The sequence below is a fragment of the Mastigoproctus giganteus genome, chromosome 13 (genome assembly GCF_048544385.1).
Source record: "Mastigoproctus giganteus isolate SK-2022 chromosome 13, ASM4854438v1, whole genome shotgun sequence".
NCBI classification, from domain to species: domain Eukaryota; kingdom Metazoa; phylum Arthropoda; class Arachnida; order Uropygi; family Thelyphonidae; genus Mastigoproctus; species Mastigoproctus giganteus.
This window is the reverse complement of record NC_143587.1, coordinates 60,209,706-60,227,486: the sequence shown is the minus strand read 5'-3', so window position 1 is coordinate 60,227,486 and position 17,781 is coordinate 60,209,706. Positions and strand designations below refer to the sequence as shown.

The 17,781-nt window shown below is 34.3% G+C and overlaps 1 protein-coding gene across 7 annotated transcripts in view; it reads left to right on the top strand.

Moving 5' to 3' along the window:
- The window catches only part of LOC150076093 (tumor protein 63-like), a 157,046-nt gene that overhangs the window by 131,883 nt on the left and 7,382 nt on the right, over positions 1–17,781 (top strand). For 6 of the 7 annotated variants that reach the window (XM_090388079.1, XM_090388076.1, XM_090388078.1 and 3 more), the window contains 2 exons: positions 2,591–2,712; positions 14,117–14,205. In XM_090388079.1, the coding sequence (XP_090244205.1) occupies positions 2,591–2,712; positions 14,117–14,205 (211 nt within the window). Of the gene's footprint in view, positions 1–2,590; positions 2,713–13,724; positions 13,817–14,116; positions 14,206–17,781 lie in introns of those variants that run through there. The other variant, XM_090388083.1, reaches the window with a different exon arrangement.

Genomic DNA, 17,781 nt, shown 5'->3' with positions numbered 1-17,781 from the left:
ATAATACAATTCATGACATCAGCTTATTTGTGAAAAAAATGGTACTTGATAGGAAAAAACTAATAACATTTCTGAAATCAGCATAAAAAACTGAGTTAAAAACAGCTATTAGTTTACAAACATCGAAAACCATGCAGAGTGGTGATCCATGTATTTTTATTCCTTGATGAATGGTTAAAAATTATTTGTGGTTTTTTTTTTTTTTTTTGTAATAAACGGAAAATGTGAGAGAAATTTTATGACAAGTAACATCCTTATAAAATACAGTGCAACCCTGATATACCACAGCTTCGGATGTACTGTAATGCCAGTATGATCATGTTCCTTTTCAAAGTTGCTGTGTTATATGAAAAATATGAGGGCTACTGTGTGATAAAGGAATATAAAAAATAATGCAGTTTATGATAAACACACAAATTTCACAATCGACAGCAAACTCCATACCTCACAGAAGGAGAACCAGTTAATGCAGTGGTTTCTGAATATGGACCATTCAGCAGTATATTCTCCCAAATTAGACAAATAATTTTTATAAGAGGAGATGAGAACAAGCTACCCAGTGTGTTATATATTCGGTTATTAATTTTTGCTTTTTAAATGACAGTATGCAACATCCTCTTCAAAGTTAGGAAATCAGTAGAATGGCAAAAACTGCCCTGGGATACATTAATCGTGTAAGGAAGGTGTACTTGTTAGACAAAAACAAAGTTTTGTTTTCTGTAATGTAATGGGAATGGGTACTTCTTTCTTAGTTAAAAAATTGCAATTGTTCATCTGAAATCCTTTCAAAATTCAGTTCCTGAGTTTTCAGAAGAACTGCCATCCAACTGTGCTTGGTATTAATATGTCATACAAGTTGTTTATTGAAAGAAGCTTATAAGAGTTATGGCAGTTCTGAAAAAATAATTGCAAATATTAAATTATAATATTGCATATGCATATTTTTACAATGATGTATAAACATTCCATTATTGAATGTTGATATATTTTATCCTATGTTTAAGCCTTTTATTTTGCAATATCAAATAGAGATTGAAAATGGAAATGTTTCATTTATGTTAACTATTTAAACGAAAATAACTTCCTAATAAAGTCCAATATGTCATTTTATTTCCACAACCTTCCCCCTCCCTACCCAATAATCATAAAGATGAGTTAGGGGGCGAGTGCTTTTACTGCAGAACAGTTGCCAAGAACAGCCATGGTGCTACACAGCAATTACCTCCCACCACCTTGAAGAGAAAACTTGGAACAGCCATAAACCATATCACACATATGTGTAGACAAATATTTTATTTGAAATGGCTGAAAATAAAAACTTTGGGCAAATAAACTTTTTTATGATGAGATCCCCTGTCGTATTGGCAGGTGACAGACTACTGTATGATAGGAGGATGACAAGCATGATATAGCAAAAGCTGACTCATGCCATGAATATAAATAATAAAATGTTATTAAAATGTTATTCATGAAAAAAAAAAAAAGAAAGAAAAATTTACCTTTTACTTTCAGTTGTGAAAACAAAAGAGAAATATAAATTTATTCTTTCCACAGCTAACACTGTTAGTTTACACGTTTGCCATCAATAAAACAATATGCACTCATTGCTCTCACTTTGCAATCCTATAGATTGAGTGGGGGAGGGAAAGAGAGAATCTTGAAATATGAAAATTAACCCACACACAGCAAAATGAAACTGCTCACAATAAAAATGCTTGTTTAGATCATCACATATTCATATTAAAAATTAGAAAAAACTGTCAATTTTATTTCCGGCATAATAACAGAAATGTTGAAAGATATCCCCAACACCCACGTTACGTTGAGATTAGACTGCATGTATTTATACTTGATGTTCATTGTAAAAAGTGCTGATATCTCTGAAGAAAAACTGAGACCACCTTCCCCCCCCCATGCTAAGATTCTAGTATACTTTTCTTATATTGCTTGTTTGTTATTTGGTTTTTAGGAGCATTAGCAACTAATGCCATATTGCTCCGGGGATATGCGGTGGTCATTCCCTGACCTATCCGCATCCTCCGTATTTGGTGGTCACGGGCTCGAACCCCGGTCTAATCAAGAAGTGTGTGCTACGCACTGCCACTCCTACCCACCTAGCTACGGAGGCACCTTATATTGCTTCTAGTATCTTTTTTTTATTATATATTTTTTAACACTTATCAACCCTTAATTTTTAGTATTTTATGTACCGTAATTATTTTTATTTTGTAGATAAACTGTTTTAATTTTTATTTCTGTTGTTTAGTTGGTTGATTTGATTATAGTGGTATTAAAATTTGTATTTACTAACACCATTTAGAGAAAGTAAATCTTAATGTACCATTTTTTATTATTTATTTTGCATGTGTTTTTTCCTTTGCTAAGGACCCATGATACAGAAATTCCCAAAATCCAAAAGGTCTGGTCTTGAATAAGCTTTCTGGATTAACATAAAATTAATAGGAATATTTTTATTGGTTCACACAAATACAGACATTGATTGAATGTTCCAGTAAATGTAACGTTTGTTTCTGATATATTTGCTTGCTTTTTTTTTTTTTTTTTTATGTTTTATTTTATTTCTTTGCAGTGGATGTTGTATAGGTCGGAGAGCACTTGAAGTGCGGATATGTGCATGCCCTGGAAGAGATCGTAGATCAGATGAAAAACTTCCCCAGGCTTCACAATCTCAAAAATTCAAAGCCAATACAGGTATTATTTTATTTTATTTATTATTTTTTTTACCTCTGCAAACATAATAATCATTAATTCAGTACAAATTATTTGAAATATAAATTGTTTTTCAAAGTCGTCATTCCCCAACCAATGATATAGGGTTTTCAGTGCAGTTTAGTATGGATTATTTCAAATACAGAAAAGCCTGCCGAAATCAACTTCTGGCAAACGTTGTAATGAAATTGAACAGAGCTGTGATAAAAATTTTCTAACATTGCATATAGTATTGTTATACAGTATATAGCACAGTTCATTTCTATCCTTCCACAATAACCATGTACAGAATCCCAGAGAATTTGCATAACTAACTTGTGTTATAAGTGTACATATAATCCATTTTGTTTACATCACTGAGCGTGGGAGCACTGATCACTTCCAATATAATGGATGCAAAAAATAATTTTGATATCATATACTTGGATTTCAGGAAAGCTTTTGACACTGTTGCACATGGAAGACTACTGTACAAATTGGAGCAGAATGGTATTGAGGGTAATTTGCTACAATGGATAAAAGGATGGTTGAGTGGGAGAAGACAGAGGTTGGTAATCAATGGGTGCTGCTCTTTGTGTACTAATGTTATTAGTGGAGTCCCACAGGGTTCTGTGTTGGGTCCACTGTTGTTTTGTATATTTCTCAATGATATTGATGAAGGTATATCAGGCTTAGTGTCGAAGTTTGCAGATGCTAAAAAGGTTGGCAGGGTTGTTAATGACAGTGTGCTACTGTAACAGGATCTAGAAAATTTGGGCAGATGGGCTGAGAAGTGGCAACTGAAGTTTAACCTTGACAAATGCAAAGTACTGTATATGGGTAGAAGTAACCCCAGAGAAACATACCAACTGTGTGGTACTACACTTAAGGTGGTTGAAAATGAAAAAGACTTGGGAGTAATTGTGCAGTCAGATATGAAGTTTTCTGAGCAATGCAGACAGGCTGCCAGGGCAGGTCATGGGGTTTTGTCAATGATATATAGGAATTTTGCTAGCAGGGAAAAGGAGGTGATTGTCCCTCTGTATACGGCAATGGTCAGGCCATGTCTTGAGTACTGTGTACAGGTCTGGAGGCCTCATTTTAGGAAGGATGTAGATTTGCTTGAGTGTGTACAGAGAAGGGCAACAAGATTGGTGAGGGGAATGAAGGGATCCTCTTACCAAGAGAGGTTTAAGTTCTGCAAATTGCAGCAGCTGGAGACTAGGCACCTGCTCAGTGATCTGATTGAGGTGTATAAGGCGTGAATGGGTTGAGCACGCTGAATTCTGATGGGATTCTTCCTCTTGCTCAGATTACGAACCTGAGGGGGCATAAATTAAACTAAGGAAAGACAGCTGGAGAATAGATGTGCGGAAATTTGCCTTTAGCAGCTGGTGGTTAATTGCTGAAACAAACTTCCATCTGTCATTGTGGAAGTTGATAGGTTAAATACATTTAAGTAGAAACTGGACAAACATTTAGAGGGAATGGTTGTATGAAATTTTTTTTTTTTTTTTTTTTTTTTGGATGATGCTGCATAAGCTCGTACACTTGCTTTCTTGCATCACATGCCACTACTACTACTAATACAAAACATGATTTCCCAATGCAGATGATGTACATTCTCAAGTCACTGCATGTATATGTTCAATTTGAGAGAGAATGGCAATCGACTGTGCTTCAAAAAAAAAAAAGTTTTTAACTATTCTTAAAGAATTCACAGTGAAGAATGTGAAGTATCTTTCAGTTTATCACAAATAATAACAAAGATCACCAGGTTTTGTTTTTGCCGCTAATAGTCATGCAGCTTGATGTATACTAGCATTATGTTGTTTATTATGTATAATTGTATATACCCATTAGAGAGAGAGAATTCATATCTTTGGATATTATCTTCTGTCTGTTACTTGTAATCTGTGCAAGAAAGGTGACACTTCTCTGTTCAAGCACTACCTCTCATTCAGAAGCTTCCTAACATAGTACTAACTTGCTAATTACTGCTGTGTTAGTTGATCATGGAGTGCTTGCATGAACTAGTGAACAGTTTGATGTTACTTGAGAGCAGCGTTTCTCAACCGGTGGTACATGGAAAAAGATTTGGTGGTACATGAATAACGGACAGTTGAATTTTTTAAATTTATTAAATTATGAAAAAAAACATTAAAATTTTCCACCAATAAAGGTAAATAATCTCGTTTTACCTATCTTTTTTCAATCTAAAAAATTTTCAATCTAAAAAAAACCATGAAGCCTTGGTTGCAAAATCAATACCTGAAAATCAACACACGAGTTCAGAAAATCATGTGTTGATTTTCAAATATTTTGTTTGTTCAGCCTCCGAGCAGATAGCGATATATTTAATAATAAATTTTTTTATTCATAGAAATGTAGAAGGACATGATTCCCGCTACAGCAACCAGAGAAATCTAACAATTAACTGGACACATTACATTAAGTACATAGAAAACTATGTAGGTACATAGCAAATACATAGAATATAGAAACTGCTAATACCTCATTTTCTCCAACATAAAACTAACATAATCAGATTTGAATTAGAGCTAATTACATTTTGAGCTGGTTCTTCTGAAATAGTGATTATACAGGTACAGGGCTTATAATTATATTATATAGATTATATAACATGATACAACACATGAGACAATTGGGTCTGGAAATCTTTCACTGGGAGTTATTACTGCTTCCACTGACAGTTGTTGAAGTAGTAATAACTCCCAGTGAAATTTTCAGACTGTCTGAATGTGTTGTATCATGTTATATAATACCTATATAATTTATATAATATAATATAAGCCCTCTGTAAGCACTATTTCAGAATAAAAAGCTCAATTTAATTAGTTTTAATTCAAATCTGATTATGTTAGCTTAATGTTGGAGAAAATGAGGTATTAGCAGTTTCTATGTATTCACTATATACCTGCGTGGTTTTCTATGTACACTAATGTAATGTGTCCAATTAATTGTTAGATTCCTCTGGTTGCCTGTAGCAGGAATCGTGTCTGTCTACAATCTACGAATAAAGAATTTTATTATTAAATATATAGCTTGAAGGGTTGAACAAACAAGATATTTGAAAATCAACACGATTTGTGAACTCCTGTTAGATTGAAAAAAGATTGGTAAAACATGTAATTATTTACCTTTAGAAGGGGAAATTCTTAATGTTTTATTTTCTTGGAAAGCTTAAAATCGTGACCGAGTCTTATCTCGCGGTGTTGCTGTCAGTGCACATTGTTGCTTTAGTGAGTTACTGTGCAGCGTTGAGGATTTAGTAAAACAATGGCAAATGAAATATTTTAAAAATTGGACAATTTTATGACAGAACACAATATTCTTTTAAAGAATTGCATTGGCATGTGTACTGATGGAGCTTGGGCTTTTACAGGAAAGCATAGCGGTGTTGAAGCTGAGTTCACTCACTGTGGTATTCACCATGAAGCCTTGGTTGCAAAATCAATACCTGAAGGACTGAAAACTGTTTTAGGTCAGTCAGTTAAGATTGTTAATTTTATTAAATTCCATGCACTAAATTTGCAAATGTTCAAAATTTTATGCCAGGATATGAGGGGTGACCACGAAAAGCTACTACTGCATAGCGAAGTTATATAGTTGTCCAGAGGCAAAGTTTTAAATCATCTTTTTGAACTTCATTCGGAAGTGCGAGTTTTCATGTGCAATTCAAAACGTGAATTTCTTTGATGAATTATGGTTGGCTAGATTAGCATATTTAGCTGATATTTTTGGAAGACTTAATCTGAATTTAACTTTACAAGGACAAAATGTGACTCTTTTCACCGTTAGTGACAAAGTAAATGCAACATTAAAAAAAAAAACTTGAGTTAATCATCAAAGACTTGGATAAAAAGGTCTTAAGTTTCCTACCAACTTTAGAAAATTTTCTTGGAGAAAATAATTTAATATTGAGACATGAATTAGTATCAAATATAAAAAGTCATTGTTTTCAGTTAATACACAATTTCAAATTGTATTTCCCAGAAGATTATGAAAAAGAAAACTGGATCAGGAATCCATTTTCTTCAGATTATGTACCAGAATATCTTTCTTTGAAGAAAAAGAGATTTAATGGACGATTTCAAAAACAATACTTTAATCAACTTTTGGATTAAGCATAAGAAATATTTTAAAGAAATTTTGGAAAGAGCAGTAAAATTTTTAATGCTATTTTGACTGACATATTTATGTGAAACAGAATTTTCTTTTATGCTGTATTTAAAAAACAAATGTAGAACAAGACTCAATTTGGAGCCAAATTTATGTTTGAAATTAAGTAAAATAGAACCAGATATAAAGAAACTAATCACTGTCAAATTTAGTTTGTTCAATTTTTTTATTAAAATTGAAATAAAAATATGTATAACTTATAACATAGCCTTATTTTGCAAATATTCTTGACCTTCCCTCGTCATACAAATACATATTTTAATGAGTGGTACTAAAATTTTTCAATTTTGGTTTTGGTGGTACAAGCATTAAAAAGGTTGAGAACCACTGCTTTAGAGCAGATAAGAATGGAGAGAGGGAAACAAGAGTATTGTGTGTGCAGGCATGCTCATTGTGTGGATATAGCTTTAAAAATGTGTGTTTGATAACAGATGTGAAATTTTACTTTGGTTGTGTGTGTAATTAATAAATTAAGTCACTATTTAAGGACGAGATCAACCATAAAGCTGTATCAGTTTTTCTTTTGGTCAATACTCATTGAATCGAGAGAGAGAATATCCATATTTTGGAATATTATTTGTTGTTTATTACTTGTAATCCATGCAAAAAAGTAACATTCCTCTCTTCTAACACTACCTCTCATTCAGTACACTAACATTTAGCACATAGTGCCAACTTGCTAATTACTGCTGTATTAGTTGGTCATGGGTACTTCATGAACTGTTGACTAGTTTGATCTCACTTTAGAGTACATAAGAATGGAGATTGTGCGCGCACATGCTCTCAGTGTTTGGGTTGGGGGTGCCTCCAGTGGTTTTCCACAGCTGCGCCATATACTCTGTGCAGTAAAACAGTACTGTGTGAAAGCCAGAAGTGTGAGTAGTATGTTATTTTATGAAGTGTAACATTGGGTTGGGTTGTCATCTAGCTTTTCGCCGTGAAGCCCCTGATGGGACTCCATGTGAAATTTTACCTCTGTTCTTTGTGGAATTAATAAAACTATTTTTTGTGCTATAAATTAAGTCACCATTTAAAAAAGAGATTAACCATGAAGCTGTGGCAGTTTTTTATTGTTTTCAATACTGTTTTGTTGAGCCAAATTAAACGATAAAATGTTAATGTACAAGTTAGTGCACTTGCATCATTTCTGTACATAGCCAACTACATAAGTAGCTATAAATTGGCATCATTAAGTATATCTCATATTGTGAATACCTTCACAACGAGTTGCCATGGTATTGCACTACCTCAAACAAGTAACGCTTCACCATAGGAGAAGACTATTGTAACTATATTCTTCTCCTATGGTGAAGACTGTTGTAACAATAGTCTTCTCCTATGGTGAAGCGTTAATTATTCGAGGTAGTGCAATACCATGCAACTCTTTGTGAAGTTATTCACAATATGAGATATACTTAATGATGCCAATTTAAACTACTTATGTAGTTGGCTATGTACAGAAATGATGCAAATGCACTATCTTGTACATTAGTTAAACTATTTATGTAACCTGAGGCTTTAGCCCTAAACTATACCATAAGATAACCCCATATTAAGTATGTAAAGTCAACCAGAGAACACAGAAGTGAGACCACGAAGCCTTTACAAATGAGATAAAGTAAAAAATCAGATCATTAACATGTTCACTGCCTTTTATATTTGTGAGGGTCTTTTATGTGTGCCTTGGGGCACTTCTCTGAGGCTCTGGAACAAGTAGGTAGTGCATTTTCAGTAAATGGAAGGGATTTCATCTGTGAAGAATCATCACTCTAAATAACACTGGCATCTGTCATTTGTAGCATTCTAACATCAACAGATGTATTTGAACAATATTCAGAATCACCTTCAGCGTGCTGTGGATCCATTAACCCTTTAGGGTAAAATTTTATAGGAAACACTTCTGCAAAATTTCATCAGTAGACACACATTAAGGATGATATTTTGTTTTTCACAAATTAAAATTCAGCAAATCTTCAAAAAATTTTACCCTAAAGAGTTTGCATTCAATATAAGCAAAGAACATATGAAACTATGAACCAAGTGTGCAGCTTTTATAGCACTCTCTAGACTGCAGTTGATGCCAAGCAAAATCCCAGTTGTAATGCAATAGCCATGGTTCAGTCATTGTGCCAGTAGTGCTCAATTGTTCATTTCATGTTCTGTTCCTTTTACAGCTCTCATTTATTTACTGCAATTGAATGAATGCATATCTGCATTGGTGCTCAAAAATTGAAGTTCATTTGGGCACAAGTTTGCATTCGAGCAGTGAACATGTTAAAAAGAGTATTATTATCGGATGTGATATTAACAAACACAGACACCTTAGTTACCCATTGTGTTCACTAGGAGAGTTATACTAGTCTGTCAAATCATAGTTGACTACTAATAATTTTTTTTTTTTTTTTTCATGTAATTTTATAGGCTGGCATGCTAATTTGATAAATGAATTTTATATGCCATCAGAGCTCATTCTGCCACTGCATTTGCTATGGCCAAGTTTCCCTCAGTAACCCCTGTTACTGTCCTGTTTTTTCCAGGAATTTGCTGATGCTGTGAAAGTAAGCTTACACTGCATCAGCAAATTCCTGCAATTGGAGTTGGTTTCCTTCTTCACGTGTACAGCCATGTTTCAAGGATTTTTTTTTCATAGCCCACATTGACAACAGCAAAGTGATGTGTCAAATTTTTACTAACATCATAAGAGCATATCCAGGTTTTAACTTTTGTTCCTGTATGTGGAGTGTCCTTTGTTGCTGTTTAAAAAAAATTTCTGACCAATAACTCTAATTTTGATTGAAGCTGTTTTATATGCAAATCAGGTATGCTTCTTTCCAGCCATTAAAGGAAAAATGTAAATAAAAGATAAATGTAGCCTAAATATATTAAAAGTATTTAATATAATCAAAATTTTAGGTATATATTCTTTCCACATTACTCAATTCTCTCTACCCTGCATGCACACACTCTTCTGTTTTCTCTAACGTGGTTTAGTTGCATTCACTTTTTGAAGTGCTTTTCCATCTTACTGTCATATTTTAATTTGTATTACGTTCTAAGCAACATGTTATTGGTTATGCTAACACAGCCTCTTATGTTTGTTGGTTCTTTTTTTTTTGTTTCTTTTGTCCCTTTTATTTTTATTCATAATTTATTAATGTTTATATATATATATATTTATATACACACACACACTGGTGTGCAAAACTTAAGGACCAACACTATTTCTAAAGGTTACAACCACAAAATCTCTACTTAAGGTACTCTTTACTGATGAGAGTAGATTCAGTCTCTGCAGCGATTCTGAACATCAGCTAATCTGGCGAGATGTATCACCCCCGCAAACATCACTGAAATGGATCGATATGGCAATCGGGGTGTTCTCGTCTGGGGAGGCGTTATCATGGATGAATGTACACAACTCCAGATACTGGAAGGTGATTCTGTAACCAGTGCACGCTACTGTACTGAGATCCTTCCCATGTGCATCTATTCCGAGGTGCCATTTGGCCCCTCGAGATAGATGCACGTGGGAAGGATTAGCGAGTTCGTGTTTATGGATGATAATGCCACACCCCATCGCACTGCAGCTGTAATACGCTTTTGGAAAGTGAGGACATTGTTCATATGGATTGGCCTGCCTGTTCTGCCAATCTAAATCCCATCAAACACATATGGGAAGCTCTGGGGAAACGGGAAATGCCTAGCGACACATCCACACCCACCAGAAAATGTTACCACAAGAACTTATCAGCAACGTTGTTCTAAGTATGGACAGGTGGTGCAAAGCCTGCATCAACATTAGGGGTGGCCATATCTCCTACTGAGGACCACCTCTTCCCTTTGTTCCATCTTTGGCAGTGATGCATCTGTATCATGGCAGCCAGTGCTATGTTGCCAATAAAGTCCCTCTATACCGTTTTGTCTCTGTTGTTGTGTCGGTGTTGTTTCCTTCTTCATTTCTGTACCTCGAGATTCCTTTCGTATGCTTTTCTCATATCCAGGCCACTCCTGTGAGAAGCTACAGGTGAAAACCTGACTGGTCCTTAAATTTTGCGTGTGTGCGTGACTTTCGAGATAAACATAGTAGATCATAAGTCAAACCTCTGGCCTTTCTAATTTCTTTAACAGTGAAGTAGCAATGACAGCAAGTAAGTATGTTTTTCCCACATTTAATTCCTATCTTTACATAATTAGTAAAATTTAATGCAGAATTATTTTATTGTATTACAGTAACTTAAAACCTTTCATTTGCCATCCTTACAGTCACTGATGAAGTGGTAAGAATAGTATCACCAAAAAAAAACACCCAACCTTCTCGCATTTATTTAGGCTACCCACTTCTACAACACCAGATGGAAGCTATTCCAACAATCACTACCTAAAACTGGGGGCAAACTTTTGCACAGCTACCCTATGACCATCCTTCCTCTGTTTGAATTTATGCTTCGTCAGATGTGTAGTCTGAGCAAGAGGAGCTTACTTAGTCCATTCAAAGCTTTACACCTCAATAAGATTTCCTCACAGGTGTTATTCTTCAGCACAGCTTTTTATTTTATTTTTCCCTCCCCCTCACAAATCTTGTTGCTCTTCTTTGCACCCATTGCAACAGATCCACATTTCCTAAAATGAGGCTTCCACACCTGTATACACTACTCAAGATGTGGCCTAACACTGCCTTATACAAAAGGATAATCACATTCTAATGTAGATTGAAATACTTTTGGCAAATTTTATGTTACCTATGCACCATGCCACTCAAGCAACATCTAAGGAATTTTTTTCTTTTGTGAAAATTACTTCTCACTCACCTCGCTGAAAACAACTTTCTCTGATGCTAAAGTGTCAGGAACAACAAAAACAAAACTGTGAGCTACAAATTCGTTGAGCAGGTAGGTGAAACAAAATGCCTGAGTCCATTGAGTGTCTAGTAGAAACTGAACTTGTTGTAGTGGTCAGTAGCACTACATGCTCAGATTTCATCAAAAATTTTATCATGTACCTCCATATTTAAATTGACCTATTCTAATAGCTTGAGACTCGGGCTTTATTTTAGTATACTGTTACGTGTAATATTTTCCTTTCTCACAGCTTCTGTAGTAATAGTATTTGCCATATAGTGCAAGGAAGCCACTGACTTTTGCTGCACTGGTGGGGAGAAAACACCAACTAGATAAGAAAATACAAATTATATGCTTCCCTCCTCACACAGGTAACTATCCGTTTTACCTTTGAATTTTTTCAAACTGTCAGCCTCAACTACCTGTGAGGGCAACTTGTTCCATCGCACAATGACTTGCTGGCTAAAAGAAAGCTTCCTATAATCTAATCTAAACCTATGTAATTTACAGCCCCTAGTTCTGGAATTCTGTATGACTGAAAATTGTTCATTTTACTAATCCCACTCTGAGGTGCTTGCTTGCCAAGCTCTGTAACCCACATATTGGAGTCTTTCCTCATATGGTCGTCCTTTTGCTGATCTCATTGTTTGAGTTGTGGCCGTCTTTGGACCCTTTAAAGAAGCTTGAAGTCTTTTTTTCAGATGAGGTCACCATACTTGAACACAGTATTCCAAATGTGGTCTTACAATCCCCTTATACAGGGGGAGTATGACTTCCATATCTCTACAGGATAACATTTGATAAATCATCAGTAGGACACCATGGGCTTTCCTGGCTTCTTGTTTACGCTGTTCAGAAAACTTCATACCTGCCCAGATCCCTTTCTCCCTCCACTGTTTATAATTCAACCTCACCAAATGTAAGACCTTGCATTTAGCAACATTAAAACATAGCTGCCACTTCTCTGACCATGATAAATAAATAAATCTTTATTGAAAAGATTAAATATGGTTAATCTTTTCAATAAATGGTGACGTATTTACATGCACAACAAAAAAACACACACACAGCCAAGGTGACAACTGTAATCAAGCATACGTATTTTCAGCTGTACTCACACTAGGCAGTCTGCCACTCTCTACTGTTCTAAAATGATGTCAAGCTGTTTACCAGCTCACATAATGTAATTAGCAAGAGCAATTCATGCTTGGTTATAGTTTACAAAACATAACACGAAAAAGAGAAATGATGCCCATTTTTCATAGATTACAAGTATTAAATATCAAATAATGTCCCAAGATATAAGTTCTCTCTCTCAATGGTTTTAGTAAGAACTATATACAATATATATAATAAACAGCATAACACTTATTTGGCACTAAAACTGAAACTTGGCAATCTTGTTTCACATGCAAAAATTGAATTCCTCCATAGCACAATTGTTATTTTTATCATATTGACTAAATTAATGTGTTATCCATCTACTCACAATGAGACTAAAAGATTATTAATATTTTAAATGAGAATTTAAAAAATTCTGCAGTGTTAGAGTATATGGTTAAAAATTTCTCTTGGTTTATTAGTATCTACATGTTCTGAATGTGTACAGAACAGGTGCTTTGAACCATTTAAATTGAAGTGAGTATATTTTAATATCTTGAACTTGACTAGGTGTTACTCTCATCCTCATCCTGTGTGATGAGTTTGTATTTTGTAACTACAGGTTTCACTAAAGCACATTCAGAAAGCATAAACTTTCTTGATTAACTGTAATTAATGAAAATTTGAGCACCAGTCTAATGAAGTTAAAATTTTCTTAATAAGCTAATAGTATTTTTCATGTTTAATATTGCTTTTGATTACTGTTATTGATGGGAGGAACATTTTCTAGTTTTACAGTTACAATAAACTGATGTGACATGGTTCAAATTTCTTCAGTGCTCATCTAAACAGCTCATCCTTTTAATTTCCTAGATTCTTGTATTCTGTCATTGTGGACCACCTTAAACATCACATGCCTGCCCTTGGATTGATTCTTCCCACCTCCTTGGGAAGGAGAAAATCTAGTAAGAATCTTGATAGATAATAGTCATCGTCACTGATCAGTGGATATTATATATGGCAGTAGAATAAGCATCATTTTGAATATCTTATGCAGGCTGGGTCAGATTATAACTGGGTAGATAAAACTTGCACTATATAGTAATAAATACAGAAAACTACATGTTTTTGCCTAGTTTTGCTGTAATTAATTAGTGCCCTTATTCTGTATACATCTTGTACTTTATAAGCTATTATTTATTTTTCTGGTGTATATTTGTATATATACACCAGACGGTTTCAAAATGTGTTCATTTATTTTTTAGGACCAAACATTCTTTCCGCAGAAAACATCGAACCACCATTAAAGAAACAAAAAATATCCAGTGACATTGAAGGAGAATTTATAATTGTAGTAAGTTTCTTTGGTTGCACTTAGAATGCATTATGATTTGTTTTCTTCTGCTCACATTTTGTCTTTGCATTACCTTTGTGAGGGGAGGGGGAGTATTTTCTATGATTTCTCTATTAGAAATTCAAAAAGGTGTTTTGGAACTTAGTGGTGCATTGGGTGGGGATGACAAATCCTGTTTGTCTAAGTTTTTCAATGCCAAAGTCCATATTCACATATGTGAATATGGACTTTGGACTATGTGAATATCTACTCCATATGTGAAGTAGATATTCACATAGCCCATAATAATTGTGTGAAGTCAAAAACTAAAGTAAACATTTAAAACAAACCCAAATACAGCATAAGGAAAGAGAATGGAATCCAACTTTTAGATTTAACCACTTTAAAGCCCAATATATTTAGCTCCAGCAATAAGATCTATATTACTTCAGGCAGAGTGGGGAAAGATTGTTTCTGCATAAAGTCCCACATCTTTTTTGACTAATGGCAAAAAATATTTACATCAAATTAGTAACTTTCTAACTCTGATAAAGTCAATCTTCAGAAGCCACACTGCCCTAAGAACACTATTTTTCACTTTTATGTAATGCTGTTCGGAGGTAAGCCTGTAATACAAAATGACGCCTAAAAGTTAAATTGAATAAACTGCATTTAAGGTAACTTGGTTGACACTGATGTCCATTTTTCTAGGACATTTGGCAAGACTGAAATTTGTTTACCTTATATTCAAACCAGATAAATTGAGATAATTAGAAAGATCTTCAGTCTTTTGCTGAAACCATGAATGATGAATCTTGACATTCCCAGTATTTAATCTTCTAATTTCCTTGGCCAAATAAAAGTTTCTGGCATTATATATAAGGGTGAAAGGTAGTTTCACCGTTTTCATTTACTTCTAATTATATATTCTAACAATGAATCCCTCTGCTTTGCATAAGATTTCTGCTTAGTATATTATTCTTTTCATTACAACTTTGCACTTTTTCAGTTTTCCCATTTGTGCGTGCATGTGTGTTAAAATTAAAAATACAGCAATACCTCACTTAGCACGGGTTTCACTATAACACAGTTTTCAATTAAGTTTAAGTCAAAAATTTACTGTACATATTAAAACTCATGCAATAGCCTAGACATGTACTCTACATATATGCTGCAGTGTCAGCTCTATTGTCTCACATGGAACACCTCAGGCAGTCAGCAGCAATGTACACAGTGTTCAGTATTCTTAATTCCATCCTGATGAGATGATGTGAAAGCTTTTCATTTCACAATTTATTTTTTACCCCTTTAAATATGACTAAAAATATATTTGCAGCTTGGCTAGAAATCACTGCCAACAACATGCATTCCTTTTGGCAGCATGTTTTGCCCCATTTGGTAAATGATTTCACTGGTTTTGAATCACAAGTTCGGACAATTGCCGAAGACATTGTGAAGATTGGAAAAGATTTGGGATTCGAAACTTTGTACACTGCCAGTGTACGTGACTGCACTGACTCACATGCAAATGACTTAAATGATGCAACTCTCCTTGAAATTGAAGAGAAAACTGCATGTGAAGAAGAGGAAAACAATTCTGAAGTAGTACCAAAAAGATTTTCAACAGAAGAATTGGAGAAAGTTTTTCAGGAGGTTGACATGGCCTGCAAGGCAATTATGAATAGCGATCCGAATGTTGAACATGGCATCAAGATATGGCAAATTTTACAAGATGGAATTCGATGCTACAAAGACTTGTATGCCGAGAAAAAGAAGAGACAACTGCACCAGACTTCATTATTGAAATACCTAAATAAACAGTAAAGCTTTTTTCTCATCTCTCACAATGTTACCTTTTCATTAATAAAATTTTTGCAGTATTTTTTATTACAAATCCTTTTAATTGGCTATCAAATGCAAATTGTTTATAGACTGTTTCTCTGGTAGGCATTCAATTAAAATCCATTATAATTATACCTCAATCAGCATGGTTTCACATAACACAGTACCAATTATCAGTGCTGTACAGGGTATTGCTGTATATATAACATATAGGCAGTACCCCCAAACAGACTAATCCAGTAGGGCTTAAAATAAAAATTGGTGTAATCATGTTGCATTTCAAAATACCTTAACATAAGCCTGCTTACCTTTCAGTCAATAAAAACTACATCATCCTATATTTTGTTTCATTGCACCAATGCACAATATGGTAGTCATTGAGCATCTTCAGTCCATTATTAAGAGGTTAAAAGAAGCTCTGTCTTTAATCTGTACAGAAAAGGAATCAGATACAGCCAAACACAAGAGTAGTGATATTGAATCCACCACCCAAAGTAATTATAGTATAAGTGCAAAAACCCATTATCAAAGAAATGGTGAAAGAATTGTAGAAAATAAAATGCCTAACAGAGATCTGCCTTGAGGAATGCCAACTTACCTTCTTTCTTAATAGAATCATAGGAATTATCAAAACATAGCTTCTTCTGTATCAAAATTAATTCTTAGATTGAAAAAATACAGCACTAGGGAGGTGTTAATACTTCCTCCGCAAACACAATAATAGTTGGACCTGTATGGCAACAGTTGTGGTAAGACACAAACTGGTTAAGATGTGACAGTGCATCTTCTGGAACAACTATAATGAATAGATTTTAATATGTCAGAAAATATGAAAATGGTAAGGACAGGTAAGAGAAACTGTCCCAAAAATCTTAAATTATGTATACATGCTCCAGTCCAGTTTCCTTTAAAAAAAAAAAATAATAACAATAACGCAGCATTTATTTCTCCTGCCTCCTCTAGATCATGGGGGATCTAGTAGGTGCCAAAGGAAGATGATGTAATTTCTTTATGCTCTATCCTCTCAATAAGGAGGGGGGTGGGGGACTGCAATTTTTGAAGAATGTGTTGTTCTGTGGTTGGCAAGAAATGCATGTATTTCCTATAATTTTCAAATTTTGATCGTAATTGGTTCAATGTAATATTGATATATATTAACAGTAAAATGTCTTTTTTTTTTTTACATTCATTTGGCTTGTATTTTTTATTTTTCTGTTTGTATTTTTGTTCTGTTTTTTCCTGTCTATTTAGATACTACATAATATTTTTCTACAAGATTATCCTATTTTTAATCATAAGACTAGTGGAAGCAGTGAATGTGACTGCACAGAAAATGGACCTTTACATTCATGCTACTGCTGCAGCCTAGTTTTTATAACTGGTAAGCATGTTGTTGACAGTCTTGTCATAGACCTTTGATTTGTAAATGCCTAAAATTTTTCACACTCCATGCCAGCTAAGCTTCCATGTCTGTGAAATTATCATTCTGCAGAAGTGCTCTGATATTTTTGGTCCACTGAAAACACAAGCATAGAGTTTAGCATTACTTCTCTCAGGAAATTTTAAAACAATGTACTTAATCTCTGCCTAACAAACTGTTTCATTAGTCCCAGTTTTTTATATAGCAGCAGTAGAAGCACTTTTCTTGGACAGACAGGTAGCTTAATGATAACATTTTTTGCTCTTAGGTGTGAAATTAGTCCTTTTGGCTATGTCTTTTTAATCTAATCAGCTTTAGTCCCACTATCTCATTAG